Raw genomic sequence first — 18,975 nt, forward strand, 5'->3', positions numbered from 1 at the left:
TCGACAGCTTGCGCTTGCAACAGCGTATATATAGCGAACCTGGAAAGAGGGCGGTGTCAGACCTCAGGGCAGGGTGGCGGCGTGACGGGCTGTACCGGTTGAGCAGCAAATCAGCTCGACGCTGTAGTCCGAGAGCTCGTTTCAAGATCAAACTAGTTTTTTTTCCCCCTGCTTCTCTGAACTTTTTTGCCCTCGTAATGGACCTGCAAAAGAGCAACGCAGTGTTGTAGAATAAAAAAAGGCAACGGGGGTTTCTCTTAATGTTGTATATTTGGAGAAAAAAACATTGACTTGTGAGCTGTACCCTTTTCTGTGCGGAGAATAGGTGGCTTTTAATACAGTACACCATGTTGTGATATAAGAAATCATTGCGTTCAAGTGATCAAACAACACTGCGTGTTTTACTGTAATGTCCTCTACCATTGATTATTCTTATTTTATTGCCCATGGACACAATTAAAGATATTGTTGTTTAACGGCGAGCGATAACCATCCTGAGTGCCGAATTTCTCTCATGGATGTCTTTCACTGTTCAATCCTCCCTCCCAAACTAAGGTTCCTGCCAAAAAGCGGGGGTCGGTCTTCTGTAGTGTCAAAGTGGGGTGGGGGGGTCCGCCGTCCTGTTGCACAACACACGCTGGCGAAACATAAAATACTAATAAAAACATAAATACGCAATTGTAATGGCAAAACTTTCTCGTTGCATTTTTTTATCGCGAATCTTTCAAGCTGACAAACCAAAAGCCCAACCACAGCTTGGACATTGCTCCACAGCTCCTAGCTCTAGTTACGAACACGTTACTCGCGTCGATTGCCAATGCCAGGCGACTACGTTAGGGAGTGAAAGGTCGTTCTGTAAACTTGTTTTACAACAATGGTGGAGGCCTTTTGCTCTTCGGACGGGGTTCGTGTCCATAACCATTAAAGTGCGCTCAAAGGAAAAAAAAAAGGTCTCGTATCTGCCTTTTTTTTTTACAAAAAGAAACCTTTCAGACATTTTAAGATTCAAAATGACAACTGCCACAGTCCGTTTTGTCTTCTACTGACTACTTTTTCCAAACTCAGCTCACCAGTTTCTTATGAAAAAGACTGAATTCTCTTCCTGTGCATGTTTGAGCACCGACAGCTACTACTAACCAGAATTATTTGTGCGTATTTGAAAGGATGTGAAACTTGCTTGGCGTGTAATTGAGCCAGGGTGCAAGGGAGTTGGAGCCCTTTGCAACTGCAGAGGACACTCAAGTTAACTCAAGCACAGGGCAGACGCGTAAAGCAAAATTAAAAAAAAATGAGGACTGGAAAGAAGTGTATGATGGCCCGAAGCATTAGAGCGAATACGCAGGACGGATAAATAAAGATGATATCGCCCCCTTGTGGGATAATCGTGGCCTGACACGGAATTGTTATAAAAATTTAAAAAACAAACAAAAGATTATTATTATTATTATTATTATTATTATTATTATTATTATATAGCTGTCCACATAGCACATGAGATTCACAAATGGATTCCAAAACAAATAGAAATCCACGATTGAAGAAAAAAGTTATATTATTATACGTTCCATTAGAATACCTCTTTTATTGTATTTTTAGTTTGCTTTTTTATTCAGTTAGTTCGTTCGGGGACTGGTGGTAATCGTGACTTCAAACGGTCTGGTCAGAGTTTTCAGGGAGATGGGATTTACAATACAACCGACTGTGGTGACTTTGGAGTTCAGCTAATGACTTGACAGCAGTTTGACAGGTTCGAGGTAAAGTGCAGACTGGGAGACTTCTTGAAACCTGAACTAACTTGTCGGCACACCCAACGGCGCCTCTTACGTCAGAGGAGCTCGGCGCAGCGCTTAACCTTATCAGCACCTGTATGACCGACCGTACTCGTGTCGAATTCACCTGTGGCTTAGTGAAATAAGGATGGTACGGGGGTTAGCACCGCCGCCTCACAGCGCTGGGGCCTTGGGGTTAAATTCCCGAAATGTTATCAGCGCGGAGCTTGTATGTGCGCCCCGTGTTTGCGTGAGTCTCTTCCGGATGCTTACTGGACCTACTGGTAGGTTAAGTGGCTTCTGTAAAAATTCGCCCTGGGGTGTGTGTGTGTTAGTATCTGTCTGCCTTGTGATGGACGAGCGTCCCGTCCAGGGTGTACCCCGCCTTGCACCTGGTGTTTGCCGGGATAGGCTCCAGCTCACCCGCGACCCTGAACTGGAAGAAACGGTTAGAAATTAAATGGATGTACGGCGAAATAAGAAAATTAATACGTTTTTTTCAAATACAAACAGTTCCGATTTGTGATTTTTAATTCAAACGGTCCTGTTATTTTTGCTATTTCCTAGCTAACAAGACAATTCTTCTGCGCACGGTATTGGCATTGGACTAGCGCACAGTAGCAAAATAATAAAATAATAATTTTAGGTTACGCATTGTTGAGTTTCGTTCACTGACAGATGTTCTCACATTTTTAGGAGCGATGTCTCCTAAACTGTAATATGTGATTCAAAAAATGAATGGCACACTGCGTTTATTTTGCGTTTTTATCCGAAACAGAGAACCAGTGGGATTATTAACTTAAAGGTACATGAACGAAAACGCATATTAAAAATGAAACGGGAAACAGAAACATATGGGTTGTCTAAAAAAACACGTGGGTCACGACCCTTTCAGTTTCGGGACCGCTGTAACACACCTCCGAGCAGCCGAGATCGTAGTCAAATGAAGATTTGAAACACCTAAGGTATTAATGCCTTTGGCCGTGCAGCTGTGCTTAAAACTGACTTTCGGGTGTTATGCCATCTTGTTAACACCCTTAAACTTAAGGAACGCTTAAGGGAAACAGGAAGGGAAAATGTAAATGTACGTTTCTTTATGTAACTGGCCGCTGAACCCTAAAAGCAGATGTCATGTAGAAATATTGCGGATAGTTTTTATATGACACTTTGATTATGAACACCACACTGCAACAAGAACCCGTGGTTGTTTCGTAGTGTGCAAAATGCACTCTGGGCTTCCGTCTGTATGAGCAAAGTAGGATCTGATGTCATGCTGTTATATTTTAATTCGCACCAGTTTTTTTCCATGCAGCTGGAAGGTGTCCAATGTCCACAGACGGCCGTACGCAGGCAGCGAGCCAGACACACGCCTCTCCCGGCCGGGCCACCCCCGAAGTGTGTCATGTTCCATTTCTCTGATTGGCTGGGGCTGGGTGTGGCCAGGAAATACAACCCCTGCTGGGCCATTTCCATTGGTGGACCGAGGGCGCTCCGTCACCCGTCCGGACCTCGACGATTGGTCGAGCGGAATAGGGAGGTGAGAAATGAGTGGCTGATGCCAGGGTACGGGGCGTGGCCAGGCCTTGATGCCGGGGCCCCAGTTGGCTCGCTCGCCGGGCGGGGGTTGGATTTGCTGGGGAACATGGCGAGAGCAGGGAGCGGAGACGGGTTACAGAGTAATGGGATCCAAGAGGACCCTGAGCCGCGGGGACCGGGCAGGGGAGAATGTCGGTGGGGCCCGCAGCATGCAGGTGCCCGGGAGCTGGCGGAGCTGTACTCTCCAGGTGAGATACCGGTGACAGCAAGTGGGTTAGCAGGCGTCACACCCACATGAGCAGCCTGCGATTGAATCCTGGTATTCACATTCACTTATACAAGAATGAATAGCTACAAGACAGGCTCTGTGGAGTAGTATATTCACCCGGAGCTAAGCATGTAAGAAAATGACATATATTTTGTCGATTCTCTGCAGTTGTTTATGTATATTGCGACAGGAAGGTCAGTGAAAATAATGAGATTTACGGTCCAGGTAATTCTTAAGATGCAGTGTTAAATAAGGGAGGGTGTGTCGTAACTATGGGTGGGCAGCCGCGGTTCTGTATATAGTATCCGCACGTGATGCGGTTGTTGTTATGTGAGTGAACAATGGCTTTATAGACGGGGCACAAATTCAGAGCATTGTTATAGCAGTGTTAATAATAATAATAATTGCTTACACTTATATAGCGCTTTTCTGGACACTTCACTCACAGCGCTTTAGAGGTAATGGGGACTCCCCCCCACCGCCACCAATGTGCAGCATCCACCTGGATGATAGTATTAGTGCTTTCGATAAGTAGAGTCGTTTAACGATTTTATTTTCCAGTTAGACACTAGGACTGCTGGAAATTAAATGTGAGGTATCATTATTCCAACAACTATTAAAAAATACAGGCTGCTGGATGATATCAATATTTTCCTTAAGAATTAACGCCACCAGCCGCCTTTTTAATGTTTAATTATATATAGATGTCTATTTAAGTGCACAGTCCTTATGGGTCTTATTCAGAAGTTACTCGAGGACAGTCAGTCTGAATTGATGGTGATTTGTAATTGAGGGAGCAATAATTTATCCATCCATTTTCTAACTGCTTCATCCGATTCAGGGTCAAAGGTGGGGGGCTGGGGCCAATCTCGGCAACCATTGTGTGCAAAGCAGGATTCATCCTAGGAGGGGATGCCAGTCCATCACGATGCAGACACAGACATGCACACATCAGGGTCAATTTTCCCAGAAGCCAGTTAACCTATCAGAGTGTCTTTGGACTGTGGGAGGAAACAGGAGATAATAGATCCAAGAAGCCAATATTTCTGTCTTCATAAGTTTCAGTGAGTCATGTACCAAACACCTTGTTTTTATGCTATTGAGGCAGTTTTTAACTGCAAGGTCAAAAATATTTTCTTGCTCTAAAGTCATTTGATATCTAAAGAGAAGTGTCTCCCATGATGCCCTCCTTCTGTCCCAGTGGAGATCCTGGTCACTATGTGAGACTGTGAGCACTGTGTTAACAAGCAAGTTCCTAAGTATTGTCAGATCTTTCAGTTCTTATTAATGTGGTTGGCAGAAACCTTTTCCTACTTAGTTACAGTGATACATGAAGTAAACAAATACATTTGATGTTTTTTGTTAACTTTAATAATTGTGGAAGATGGCAAAAAACTGCGACAGTTTTGTATACAGGTATACATAAAAATACAATTTTAAAATTATAATAGCAAAAAAACGACTGGAGTGCAATATAATTGCAAATTAACACTAGATAATACCACAAAACACTACAATGAATGCAGACTTAATAATACAAATACATTTACTAATTAGTTCTTTAGCTTTTTATTTCCTGGAACAGATAGATCTAACTCTGGGACACTGTAATAAAGGGCCTGTTTTGGTTAAACAACAGATACAAATTATCTGGAAGTTCCAGTTTGATAAGTGCTGATGGCAGTCTGGTTAGTTAGTGAGCTCTGTGAGTAATGTTAGGCTACGTGTTTTTTTTTATTTATGATAACCCAGAGATTTCTGCTATTTCTCGGTTGCCAAGCCCTTCTCAAAACAGCACAGCAGTTCAAAATAATATAGACCCCTGGGTTCGAGCCCACATTGGCTGAAAAATAAAGAGGTGTAGTGAAGTAGGTCTTACTGAAAATGTCTCGATGCCTGTGGTACTGTCATTTACTGTAGACCAAGGAATGCACTATTGCAGTATGTTTTCCAGAGAGAATGAGTTTCTTTGTCCTTTTATGCAGATTCGTTTTTTTTTCCAGGTTGCCTACAATTATTTGAATTCTTTTGAGAAAGTTATTTTTTTTCTTCTTTATTACCCGTGGAGCTACTGCCAAGTATATAGACGTGATAAGCAGATATACACACATTAAATAATCTAAAGATTTGTGTTTTTTCCCCGTCGGAACTCTTAAAATACATTATTCTTCGGTGGACGGCATTCAGGCAATTTGAAGTTAAATTACTGAGCATAAAGTAACCCTGTACTAACCTTAGAGACTATTAGACTGGTGTGACAGGAATGGTCAAAACTGTAATTTAAACATACAGTGAACGTCTAGAATGTTTTAGGATTTTGCTTTTAAGCCTAGTGTTGAAGATGATGATAAAAGTTAGACTTGCTTGTTTGACTATAGGATCTGTAAAAGAGGGGATTTGAATTGCACAGCAATTACTTTAGAAAATGATTTAAAGAGTAGCAGATTGTTCGTGATGAATGTTTATAGAAGTATCACCAATAAACTATTGCGGATTTGGGAGATCATCAGTATTGATTAGTTTTAAGCCAGGTTATGCCATCCCTATGGAAGAATGCCATCTTCTTAAGATTAATGATGGAATAATGTTTCCTAAAACATTCAGATTATGTACAGTGCCTTGCAAAAGTATTCACCCCCTCCCCCCGGACTTTTTCACAATTTATTGTGTTACAGCATGGAACCATGATGAATTTAACTGAGAATAAGTTCCACTCATCAACACAAAGTCCTCTGTAATGTCAAAGTGGAAATAAATCCAGACATTTGACTAAATTAAAAATAAAAAACAGAAAATAATTGAATGCATAAGTATTCACCCCCCCAGAGGTAATACTTGGTAGGACCACCCTTGGTAGCAATTACAGCAGTGAGTCTCAGATGTCAACACATGCTCTGCTGATTACTATAATTATAATATACTATACTATATATAATTTCAAGATGTGTCATAATACCTTCCAACAATGGATTTAAGTTAAAAGAAAAAAAGCAAAATATTGACCATATTAGAAGTCCTTTTAAAAAATGATAATTTAAGAAACGTTTCCCTATTGGTCATTGTAGTAAAAGTGCCTGGACAACAGATTGAATATAAAGGGGAAGTCTGGGCTCTAAACTGTTGTAAGTAGGTCGTAAATGTGATTATCCATGTCTCTTACCTCATTTTACAAAACTTAAAAATATAAAAAAACAACTTATGAATACATAGATAGATGCGCTATATAGTCTCCAGTAGTTTGCAGTTTTTCTTTCACATTGTGCTTCACAGGTCAATGGTGTATTTGAACAAAATGGGATTCATTTCACACCACGACTCCTTCTGATGCCACAGCAGGTTCTGCCCCACCTCAGGGCATCGTATTACTAGAGCTAATGAAAAACATCAACTCAGAGAATCGGCTATGTTCCTGCTGGTACCCTGGAGCCTGAGCGCAGAAGCCAGACTAGAGTGATATGTCTGAGAGCAGACTATAGGGAACGCTTACTTATTATTTATTTCATCACGTGTTCTCCTGTGGATGTAACATCCAATGTTTGTGCTTTACCACCTAGGGCCATAAGAACACCTTGGTGTGTTAAAGGAAACCGTCCTCAGAAACATTTGTACTGGTTGCCGAGGTCCAGTGTAGTAAATGACGGGGATATGGGATGTTGAAACTGGAGCAGAAGTGAAGTACGACCAAAGTAAATTCACCTCCAGTCCTCATCAAGAATGGCCATTAACAGATGAGAGCTACAAAAAAAAAAACGAAATAAAGTAGCTTTTCATGGAGATTTAAGAAAAGAAGAATTTCCATTGAATCTTTCTGCTGGTTCCCATCGTTCTGTTGTGTAGAGTACACCCTGGACACCAGTCTCCCGTGTTTCCGTTTTAACTGTCTGAACGAGGGCTGTTTGGAAACCGGTTTGTGTGTGGAAACTCCCTCCCCTGACAGGAAAAGCTGGTTGACTGCCTCTTCTGCCTCCCTTCCAGGCAAGCGGTGTCAGGAGTGGATCAGCGTCGTCCTCTGCTTCTCTCTCATGGCCTTCAATTTCTGCCACCTTCTTGCCAACTTCCACCTGGGGCACACCTCTCTCATCCTGCTGGGAATAGGTAGGACCAGCCTCCGCGCTGGCGCCGGCTCTCTGCGCGTAGACGCTGGCGGTCTCCGCCGCGGCCTGGTGGCGTGAGGGAGGGGGGTGCCGTCGGCGCTTGACGGCCTCGCGGGAGCAGGATCGAGTCCCCCCCGGGGGCGCTCGTCGCGTGCACGCAGACAAACGAGAAGCCCGGCTCACCTGCGGGTGCGAATGTGCAGACACTTGAGATGAGCAGGGCGTCGGTAGGATTCCCGGCTAACAGGTTTGGCCACCTTCCTCGAAGACGGCTGCATTCACATCTAGTTAAAAGAAGACCACTACACACCAAAACACCTTTCTAAGACATAAACACAGCGGCGCGACTCGCTTTGCACAAAAAATTTGGTTCATATAATGTTTTATAGCCCTTTTTAAACAGAGGTCAACAGATTGTAGGCTAATCTAGAAAAAAGTTGACCAGACTTTGCTTGTGGTTTACAGTGGCAGACGTTTCCATTAATCTTTTACTTTGTGAGGGCTGAGAACAGTCATCTGTGAAGTGTTGCTTGGAAGTCTGTGCTCGTGTTGTTTGGTTGTTTGCTTTTCCATTAAATTATTATTTTCTTTCTTTCTTTTCTCCATTATAGTTCTTCCAATATAGGCCTTTGGAGTGCAAAAATCAGTTTTAAGCAAAAGGTTCATTAAATGCATTATTGAACAAAAGAGTGTATTTATGGATGGAGAATTAAGATTAAGAGATTAAGAGAAATAAAACTTAAGTACGTGACAGTATTTATAGACAGCACAGTTGCTGATGAGTTCAGACTCTGGAAAGTCACAGTTTCTCTGGTTAAAGTGCGTTTTTACCCGGTCTTAGCCAGTTTGTCTTGGGAGGGTAACAGCAGTCTGACTTGTTTTGCAGCCGACAAAGGAGAATATCTGTGGGCTCAGGAAGCTGTGATCCGTGCTGGTCACTCTCATTACTTGTGAATGAAGGAGCATCACTTCAACCTGTTGACCTGGTTTGTTTGGTTCAGTTGCAGGAATTCTGACAGCTGACTTTGCCTCTGGTCTGGTGCATTGGGGGGCCGACACCTGGGGGTCTGTCGACTTGCCGATATTTGGAAAGGTGGGGAAGCTTCGACTCTGAAAATGATCCATGTGTCTTAAATATGAGACACTGGCTACAATGTCTCCTGCTGTAACTGACTCTGCCCATCTAATATAGAAGTGTTAAGTTTTGTGCTCAGTATGGTCACCGTTGTTCGTACAATGAAGTTCATAGGTGGAGCACAATGTGAATGCTGTGGTCAAATAATTTTCTCCCCCAGCATCAGAAACCTTCAAAACTTGCCTCCTTCGGTGTTGAAATCTGATGGGTGTCCTGGAGGCTTGAAGTTGGATTGTCTATTTTGAAGCTGGCCTGGACCACATCAAATCTGAGCAGCTAAAGCTGACATGATAGGGGGTAGGAAGAACCTATTGAGCAATGTGGTTGTAAACAAAAAACATGAAATGTCAGCTGAGCACTTGAAGACCGTCTGACTGTGAATCATTTGTGGTAATTCTGGTCTGTATTGTGTTTCGAATCCATACAAAAGTTGAAAAAATGTTTCTGCAGTAGGTACAGCAGAAAAAGAGATACTTTTATAAAATTATGATCATGGTAAATTCTTTGTAGATTTTTTAATATAATTATAGCATTAATAATTGTAATTGCTTCTCTTTTTGTAATACATAAGCTTATGGGGATGGCAACAGATGTAGGTCTCTCCTGGTTTGTCTAAATATAGTAGTTATTTAAAACAATTTGGAAAAATGAAACAGATCAATAATTGAATGGTGCCAGATTCACCTTGAGATATTTGAAAGCAGTGCTTTTTCTGCAATTCCTTTCATTATAAATAAAAACTTGAATAGTCCGCAACCCTCCAGCGGTTCCTGAGTCTGACTCCCCCCACCCTGTCTCCTGACTCTCTCCCGCTGGGATTTCCCCAGGCTTTCATCCGGCCCTTCAGAGAGCACCACATCGACCCCACCGCCATCACGCGCCACGACTTCATCGAGACCAACGGCGACAACTGCATGCTGACCCTGGTGCCGCTGGCCAACATGGCCTACAAGTTCGTCACCCTGCCCCCAGGTGAGCGCCCCGTGAGCTCAGGATGGGCGGAGCAGGCGCGTAACGGTGTTCACAAAACAACTGGATGAGATTACAGCTAGTCCTCGACTTACGACGGGGTTAGGTTCCGACGTCGTAAATCGAAAATCGTGATCACGTGTATCGCGATACTACATGAACCATACAGATGAGTAAAGAATTAACATGGATAAATGCTACGTTGTGTAATACGGCTTTGTTATATTTATTCACTAATTTTACTCTTTACTCATGGTAAAATAATACAATGTAGATATTTTAAATGAAATACACTAAAAGTAATCAATAATGAAAAATGACTAAAAAGTGCTGCTTTGCACTTACCATTAATGTAGTCAGCTGAATGCACACTGGGCCAGAACACTCACTGTTTTGCTTGCTAGCCATTTGCTTGCTAACAATAACATGTGGCAGCACGGTGTCGCGCTGGCTGATGATGTCATCAATGTTAGACATTACGACCGAAAGCCGGCACATGAAAATAATATACAGTACTGTACAGTAATACGATTAAGGGGATGGCCGTCGTAAATGCAAATGGTCGTAAATCGCATACTTTGTAAGTTGAGGACTACCTCCAATTCCTATAATAATTTGTTACGCTTATATAGCGCTGTTCTGGGCACTCCATTCAAAAGTGCTTTACAGGTAATGGGGACCCCCCTCCACCACCACCATTGTGCAGCCCCACCTGGTTGATGCGACGGCAGCCATAGTGCACCAGTACTCTCACCGCACACCAGCTCTCAGTGGGGAGGAGAACAGAGTGATGAAGCCCTTTTCTATAGATGGGGTTTATTAAGAGGCCGGGATTGGTAAAGGCCAATGGGACATTTGGCCAGGACGCCAGGGTAACACCCCTACTCGTTCGGCTCAGCTGTGGCTCAGCTCATTGATCCAAGGATTTCTATGCCAGCAGCCATATCACCCTGCAACTCACAACTGGCAACCCCACTGAAGCTAAGTAGGTGTGAGTCTGGCCAGTACCTGGAGGGTACTCCTGGGAAAAACTATGGTTGCTGCTGGAAGAGGTGTTAGTGGGGCCAGCAGGGGGCGCTCACCCTGTGGTCTGTGTGGGTCCTAATGCCCCAGTATAGTGACAGGGACGTTATACTGTAAAAAGATGCAGTCCTTCGGATGAGTAAAACCGAGGTCCTGACCCTCTGTAGTCATTAAAAATCCCAGGGCGTTTCTCGAAAAGAGCAGGGGTGTAACCCCGGTGTCCTGACCAAATTTCCCCCTCTGGCCTTTACCAGTTCATTTGTACAAACGCGCCTGAGGTACGCTTTCAGCCCCACTGGAAGGCACGTCTTCACCGATGATATTTGGCCCCTTGGCATCGTGCCTTTAAAACAGTCTTTAGAAACAGATGAATATTACAATGAAACAGAAGAGCAACGAGGCCTTTCAGCTGTCATATTAATTTTTTTTCCCCGAAATTCAGGCTGCTTCTTACACGGGATATTTAAGTCCATGCTTTATTGGGCCCAGTAATGAAATTGTAACAGAGCAGGACAGAAACTGACTTATTATCGTGAAAGTCACAACCTAGACACGGAGGGCTGTAGGTCACAGTGGGTCACGTTATGTGAGCTGAAATTCTGGGCTGTATCCATCTTTTTTTATTTTCTGTGGTCTTCTGTTTATTCCCCATGCCTGCAGCGGAACTGTACCGCAGCTACCCCTGGGACTGCTACGTGTTTGCCCTGGCCATCTTCGTCACCATGACCAACCAAATCCACAAGTGGTCGCACTCGTACTTCGGCCTGCCGCGCTGGGTCACCCTGCTGCAGGACCTGCACATCATCCTGCCCCGCAAGCACCACCGCATCCACCACGTCTCCCCGCACGAGACCTACTTCTGCATCACCACAGGTCAGCACCCCCACCCCTGTGGCGCAATCCGATGAAGGTTTTGTGTTGGAGCTAGACGGGTTCTTGCACCAGTGCCGCTGAAATGTTCCCGGGGTGAAGGAGATGTTTGTTTTATTTTAATCCACCCGCCCATTTTAATCAAACTCGAGTACACCTCAAGTAGGACAGTGGTGCAGTGGTTAGCTTTGCTGCCTCTCAGCACCCTGAGTTCAGCATGCTGTCTGTGTGGAGTTTGCATGTTCTCTCCACTTTTGTGTGGGTTTCCTCCGGGTACTCTGCTTTCTTTCCACAGTTGAAAGACATGCTGGTAGGTTAACTGGCTTCTGAGAAAATTGGTGCTGGTATGAGGGTGTGTGTGTCTGTGGCCTGCGATGGACTGGTGTCCGGCCCAGGGTGTACCCTGCCTCGTGCCCGGTGTTTGTCGGGATAGGCTCCGGCTTCGGCTCCTCTGTGTTAGATGAAGTGTTTAGAAAATGGATGGATGGACAGATGAAGCAGATACCCTGAAACAAGTCTCCGAGGTTTCCAGAAAATGTTCTCTTTCTCACCGTGTCCTCCTTTGTGCTCCACGTAATTCCACAGGCTGGCTGAATTATCCCCTGGAGAGGCTGGGATTTTGGCGGGCACTGGAAGACTTGATCCAGGGGCTGACCGGAGAGAAGCCGCGGGCTGACGACATGAAGTGGGCTCAGAAAACCAAGTAACGCCGCCAGTCGGCAGCATCCCTACCTCGCGACCCCCTAACATCTACCCCCCCCTTCTGGCCATTTTCCCAACCCCCCCCCCACCCGAGAGGAAGATTCAGCCTAACGCACAGCAGCGGCATCACATACGTGCTTTTTTGACAGCACAGATTTTTACTTTCGGCTGATGGAAGAAAAACGAAGAGCCTTCGGTGGCCTCTGTAGGAGCTGTCTTCACATCTTCACGTGCTGTCCTCCTGACTCCCCTGTAGGACAGCGGTGGAGGCGCTAGATTGGATCTGCCCCCTGCCCGGTGTCTGAAACCCTCGCCCTCTTCCTCCTGCTCCTCCCACTCCACTGCCCCAGCTGGTGCCAGAACCCAGTGGGGGGGGGGGAAGCCACCCCCCCACCCCTGTGGAGCCTGGGCCTAAAGAAGTCTCGCTCACCGAGAGACTCAACTTTTTTTTTGTGACTTTGAAATGGATCGAATACTTGAAGAACAAAATGGCTTCCTAATTAGTCGCCAAGAAGCACTTTGTTAAGGAGGAGGGAAAAAATGCAAAAGCCATTGGATGGGAAAGAGGCTATATAACTGGTGTACCCCCCCCCCCCCCCTTCCGAATCCCCCCATTTTTGGCTTCTCACCCTTTGATCTTAAAGTCAGGGCATTCCTAGCTGCCCACTTTCTGCTGAATCTGGAGTCTGTTCTGAGCACGAACTTCTCTTTAGAGTGAGACATCTGGATTCTCACCCAATCACAGCAGCTGTCCAGTACATCCTGGGCCAGGACTAACCTCTCTGTCACGTATGCAGTTTTTTTTTGTTTCTGAGCAGCCTTATAAATCAAATCAAGACATGCAGTCGCCTTTTAACCACGAGAGCCAGCCCAAGGCGCTTTATGATGGTTCTCACCAGACTCGGGATCTTTGCCTTATTTTCCACAGTCTTTGCTCTTACTCTCAGTGCTGGCTCTTGTGCTCAGAGACAGGGTCATCGGAATCAGTCCTGCGGGCCTTTTTTTAAAAAGCCTGGCAACATATCACTCCAGACTGTCCCAATAATAGAAATGTCTTGGTGGCACCGATGGAGGATCTGTTACATTGCAGTGCTGCTGATTATGTTAGTTACACTTAGCAGTTGGATTACTGTATTTCTGTTAGTTTAGTGAGGTGGGGTGGTATCCCTGTTAAAAAAAAAAAGAGCTTGAAAAATGACTTTGGTGTTTCTTGTTGATCTTCTTCACAGATTTAAGCGAACCCGTTCTTTAGGCTCGGCGTGACACCTTCAGTTTAATCCTAAAATGGTTTCCCAGGAGCCAGAACAGCAGGGTGAAGCACCAGATGCGTCTAATAGTTGGGAACTGATGCTGGTTTGGTTGGATCACTGTTGCTGTCAGAGAGGGAGGTGGAGCTGGGTATCACTCTCTGCAGGTAGACTGTACAGCCTGAAAGCAATGAGAGATCATTACAATAGGTCAAATAGGTAATACTATAAGTGTGCTACCAGCAAAAATAGAATGTCTCTATAGGAAATAGTTTGTCTTAAAAAGCAAGACATCAGCATGACTGCTAGTTTTGCAATTCTGATATTGCATTTTTTTCTGGTCATTCAGACTTGAGTCTTTGTTTGCTCAACCTAAATCTGTAAAAACCTAATAACATCATAGAAAAGCAAATTAAATGAGGAAACTAGTGAATATTTGCAAATGGCAGCATGCTATTCCAAAACCTCTTCCTTCTCCATTCCCTGATAGATGGATATTTTCTGTTACAATGAATTGTATGTAATTTTAAGTATTTTATATTTAAAATGGAAAAAAAAAAACTCCCAAGAGAAACAAGGCATTTGATTCCACAGAATTTGCCAACAGAACAAATTAAACTCTTAATATCTTTTCTTTTGATTAATTATGTTATGGCCACATACCTATAGGAACTACAGGAACAGCGCAAAAGAAATAATTATGCACATAAACACCCAAACGTAATCGGTAAAAGATGCATACATATTTTGAGGAACCTGATAATGAAGGCTCTGATCTTGCTTAAAATATTTATCAGATGAGCAGCTTTTATTAATCTTCCTGTTTGTGGACAGAGGCGTAGGTTATGCAAGCTCATGTTGTTGAACTTTGCTTTTATGGTAATTTAATGTTCTTTAACAAACTAATTACTTGAAAAAATAGGACACATGCTGTAGATGTTCCAGGGAGCGCGTGGTATAGCTCAAGAGGAAGTCTGCTTTGAGCTTTTAGCACTGTTTTCGATTATCTAGTTCATCGCTCAGTTAATGTGCCAGTTTGTTTTGGCAACTGTAGTTGCCTTCCATTGTGGAGAATGGCTCTGGATGTGACATTTTCAAGCTGACAGGGCCAGACAAGGGACATCTTTTTTTCAACTCCCTTTTCTCTGATATCCAGTCAGTATCTTCAAGCACCACCACAACAATTTTTTTTTTGCCAGTGTACCTCTCTAAAACTCGGATTTGGTTTGCTCTTAAAACATGAGTTCTTCCTGCTTTGTATGAGAAGCAAAGGGTCGGTTTGGCTAGCATGTGTTGATGGCAGGTCGGATGGAAAGCTTTTAGATCTCTGTGGCATTTAGAAACTGGCCAAAATGACATATTCACAACTTCTTATCGCGGTTCTGTAGGAAGAATCTGCAAGGAAAAAAAGACTCACCTTCTAAATAAATGTGATAAATGTCTCTGGAGATAAAGACCTGTGTACAGAGCAATATTTGTAGAGCTAATCTCTCTAATCTCCACTGCTGTTGTGGTTGAGAACTCTTCACTTGTTGATGGCTTTTATGATTTGTTCCCCCATTTTCCAGCAGCCCTAAAAATCTTTCAGATTTCCACAGAACAGGTGCCCTCTTGCTACAAGGCTTCTAGAGACCTAATGAGATATAGATATTTAGTTTTTAAGTCAGCAAACTGACTCGGAAATACAAATTGGCAGTTGGTTACGTGGTTTTTTTTTCTTGAAACTGTTGTTTGAGCGACTTTGTAGTGCAAAGCAGCTGAGCACTTTGATGCCAGGGCCCTAGTTAAGTGGAAAGGGATTCATGTTTTTCGCCTTGTGTGTATATGCAACCAATTTCGGGTCCCAGTCCAGTTTATAAGCACACAAGCTGAGCGTGTTTTCCGTGTTTTTGACAAAGCACTCCAGAAGAAAAAGCACAAGGTTCCACTTTTCATAACTGTACTGAAATTGGCAATTACAATGAAGGGACTTACTGTCTTTAACTTGGTAGCCTGTATCCAAGCACTATTAACAAAACTGGAAAGTTAGCATAGGCAACACGTATTTGCATTCTTTCTTCTGGTGGCATATCTAAGAAATTTAAAAATCTAAAATAAAAGTTGCCTTGCAGGGAACCAAAAGTGAAGTTTCACAGGAATCCAAGAAAGGAAATAACACTAAGGTGGAGAATAACAGAGCTGATGGTGATATATTAGATATGCATTAACGTATGTGAAATTAGTTCAGTACTTTCTCTTATTTGGGTTGCACAGCTAGAGAAAATCTTTGCATGGATCATATGTGTGAATGCCTCCTGAAACACAAAATTGAAAGGGTCTTTAGGTTAAAAGTAGATGTTCAATCACATATGGGATATTTAAGTATTTCTGCCTTGCAGGAAAAAGAAGATTAATCTGAATGTCAGATAGCAAGTGAGAAGTGAAAAGGAAAAAAGTGACTTGTCAAAACTGGAGACTTTGATCGCTTAGCAGGCTACACAAAGTGCAAGATAACCATTTCTTTATCTTCATTTGATATATTTACTTAAAATGCACTTTTAAATCTAGTTGGAGCCAGCTCTCTTCAGAGCTTACAGGTTTGAGCTGGCGTAGTTAATGGAAGTTATAGATACTTCTCACTAAAATAGTATGCTGTGTAAATCCTCAAAATTCTTACAACTCTAACCTGGCTTCTCTGTAGAAACCTTTGTGTTAACAGCTGTGCCGTTTCTAGAACTCACACAAAATAGGCACAGGTTACAAGAAGACAGGTGATACTGTAGAACTAACATTAAAGCATAAAGCAAATGTTATCTTTAAGTTATGCCTGCTGTAACGTAGTGCTTTCTTTTTCAGAATTCTTTCTCTGAATGAAAAGCATAATATCTTCTGTTGAAGATGGTTTGGGTGCTTCTCATTGAAATGAAAATTACATTGTCTGGGATTGAGTGTGCCTGGTAGTTGTGTTGGAAACAGTCCCTCACAATGTGGTTGATTGGCAAGACCACAGTTTTGACAATGTTTAGTATTATATGAGCGAGTTGCATAATGCATGAGAGAGGAACCGGACTGAATGAGAAGTTGATATTTAAGAGAAGTGCTAGTTGCCAATGGATGCCCATAATGTTAAGCAGCTACTGCTAAAATGGTGCAGCTGAGAAATTTGGATTCTGAAAAAATGGGGGGGAAAAAAGTCCAAATATCATAGCAAGAGATTTCAAACTCAAAAGCGGTGAACATTGTGGCTCTCTCCCAGAGCGCCTTGCTTCTGTACATGTGGAGGCCATGAAGAAAAGGGGCAAAATCTTTGATTTCTCAATGGAAATCCGGTAGGGTTGTGGCTGTTATTGTGCCTTGATGGGCACGAGCTTGCCGTTTCTTTGATGTCATCCTGAGCTGTTGGTCATGGCTGAGGATAATGGTTATTATTTTGTATTTGCAAAGACGGCAGTGGTAGGAGGTGCAAAATGTGTCCATGGCCAACAACGTAATAGCTGTAGAATGCGTAGGTATTTCGAAGAGTCAAGTACATCATCTGACTCTTTGGTGGTTCCGGCTTGAGCCGCAGACGAGTTGTTTGATATCGGAACTTGAAGGGAACCTTTTCACTTTGGCAGCGTATCAGTTGTGTTTTTCATGTGCCTCCAGTGCCTCGCCATTCTGCTAACAGGTGGCAAGACCAGGTGTTGAGGTCATGCAGACATTATTGGAAAGTTGGTAAATTTGCCCGAGGTTGATGGGAAGAGGAAGAAGCTGTGTCCTCAGGCCAAATCACAGCCTTTCTGTTGGTGATTTCTTTTTCCCCCCATTTGAGTTCTTACTGTGCAGACCTTGACATTTTTCAGCTGATATATCAGACAACCACCCTTTCCTGGAGGCTGTTTCTGCAGACAGTGTGATGGACTAATACAGTACTTGGAATAGGTGGAATAGCTTATTTCCAACTGGCAACGATACCTAGAAAATAACAGTTGAAAAGTACAACGTGAACTTGTATTAGTAATTTAATCATCCAGTTTCATTATTATCCTTTAAAGCCCAAGAGGATGTAGTTTTTCATTTCTTAAAATCTCCTCCTAAGAATAATTTTGAAGTAGGGGAATACATGAGTTATTTGTTAAGATGGTATTTATCATATATGTATTGCGGTGTTCCGGATGAAGTCATTTGAATTTAGAGCCATCATGAGCCTTTGCAAGAACAGCTCCGTGTTGCTCATTTAATATAAAGCATTGCCAAGGATCATGGGAAGAATTCTCAATGGTGTGGTTTTATCTGTTTGAAGTAGCTCTGTGGTGGTTAACCTTTTGTAAATATCAGAGAACTAATGCCTTAACGCCTCTGTTTTCTTCCCTTGAGGAAAAAATGTGTAATGTTAAAAGTGTACATACTATATTTATAATGGGGAAAAAAAATAAATAACTGTGTACTACTTGGCTTTGTTTTTTGTTTCTCTCCACTGGAGGATGACGGGTTCAAAGCTTGTTTTCTACAGCTGGAAAGAGGTCTTTATGACTGGTACTGTACATTTTTGCACAAAAACATTTATCCTGTCCTGCAAACTGTGTTTTTGTGTGTGAGAGTGAGTGAGTGAAACACCACCTGCTTGGAAATCCTAAGGAAACATTTTTAACAAAACATTTTTATCCGATTAATATTAATTTCTGCTGCACATTCATTAATTATATTTGCACAGCAGCATGCATGACTACTGACACCCTGTATTTGAAACAAAGATATCTGGTAATTTATTATAAAATATGTTTATCACGGTATACCTAGCCTAGAATAGAATGGAATTCTAAATTTATTGGAAACCTGGTCATCCTGGCAAGCAGTGGTGAAAATGTTTACTTAGGCAGTAAACATGCTGGAGCAGTTGCTAAGACTTGTAAATGGAAGCTTGAGAATTAAATTCCCAGCTGAGACACTGCTCAGATTGCATTGCTTGGCTATGTAAATGGGTAGAGATGTGCATTGATTTAGATAAAAGTGTCGGTGAAATTAATCGGGATCATGATTTTTAATTGCCACCTGGGACCATTCTATCTGAAGGGCTTTCTCTTGTCTTGTGCCCCTATTTGAAATCTTCAATCTAGAGCTAAAACTCTTCTCAGCTAGCATGGGCAGTCAGGCCCGGTCTTACAGTTCTGGAGCCCCTTACCCACAGGAGCGTGGCTGACTGACTTAAAGAGGCCGGGCAAAGTGAAAGGGCATGACAATACCTACTGAAGATTCCCAACCCTCTTTACATGTAGGAGGGGGACCCACTTCATCCATACTCACCTGGCTGAGCCAAGGCATCCATTGTGCACCAGAGAGCCCAGGACACAGCAGATGAGCTGGAGCAGTGAGAAATGAGCAATTCCAGTACAGTAAGGGG

At 43.1% G+C, this 18,975-nt stretch overlaps 1 protein-coding gene across 1 annotated transcript; it reads left to right on the forward strand.

Moving 5' to 3' along the window:
• Positions 1-3,390: 3,390 nt before the first annotated feature.
• peds1b (plasmanylethanolamine desaturase 1b) lies at positions 3,391-18,024 on the forward strand. The gene is made up of 6 exons (XM_088937708.1): positions 3,391-3,553; positions 7,549-7,668; positions 8,669-8,760; positions 9,630-9,774; positions 11,455-11,667; positions 12,250-18,024. The coding sequence occupies exons 1-6, from the start codon at positions 3,412-3,414 to the stop codon at positions 12,369-12,371; spliced, it is 834 nt and encodes a 277-aa protein (XP_088793834.1). The 5' UTR covers positions 3,391-3,411; the 3' UTR covers positions 12,372-18,024.
• The last annotated feature ends 951 nt before the right edge of the window (positions 18,025-18,975 follow it).

Source organism: Atractosteus spatula, chromosome 19 (assembly GCF_055471065.1).
Source record: "Atractosteus spatula isolate fAtrSpa1 chromosome 19, fAtrSpa1.hap1, whole genome shotgun sequence".
NCBI classification, from domain to species: Eukaryota; Metazoa; Chordata; class Actinopteri; order Semionotiformes; family Lepisosteidae; genus Atractosteus; species Atractosteus spatula.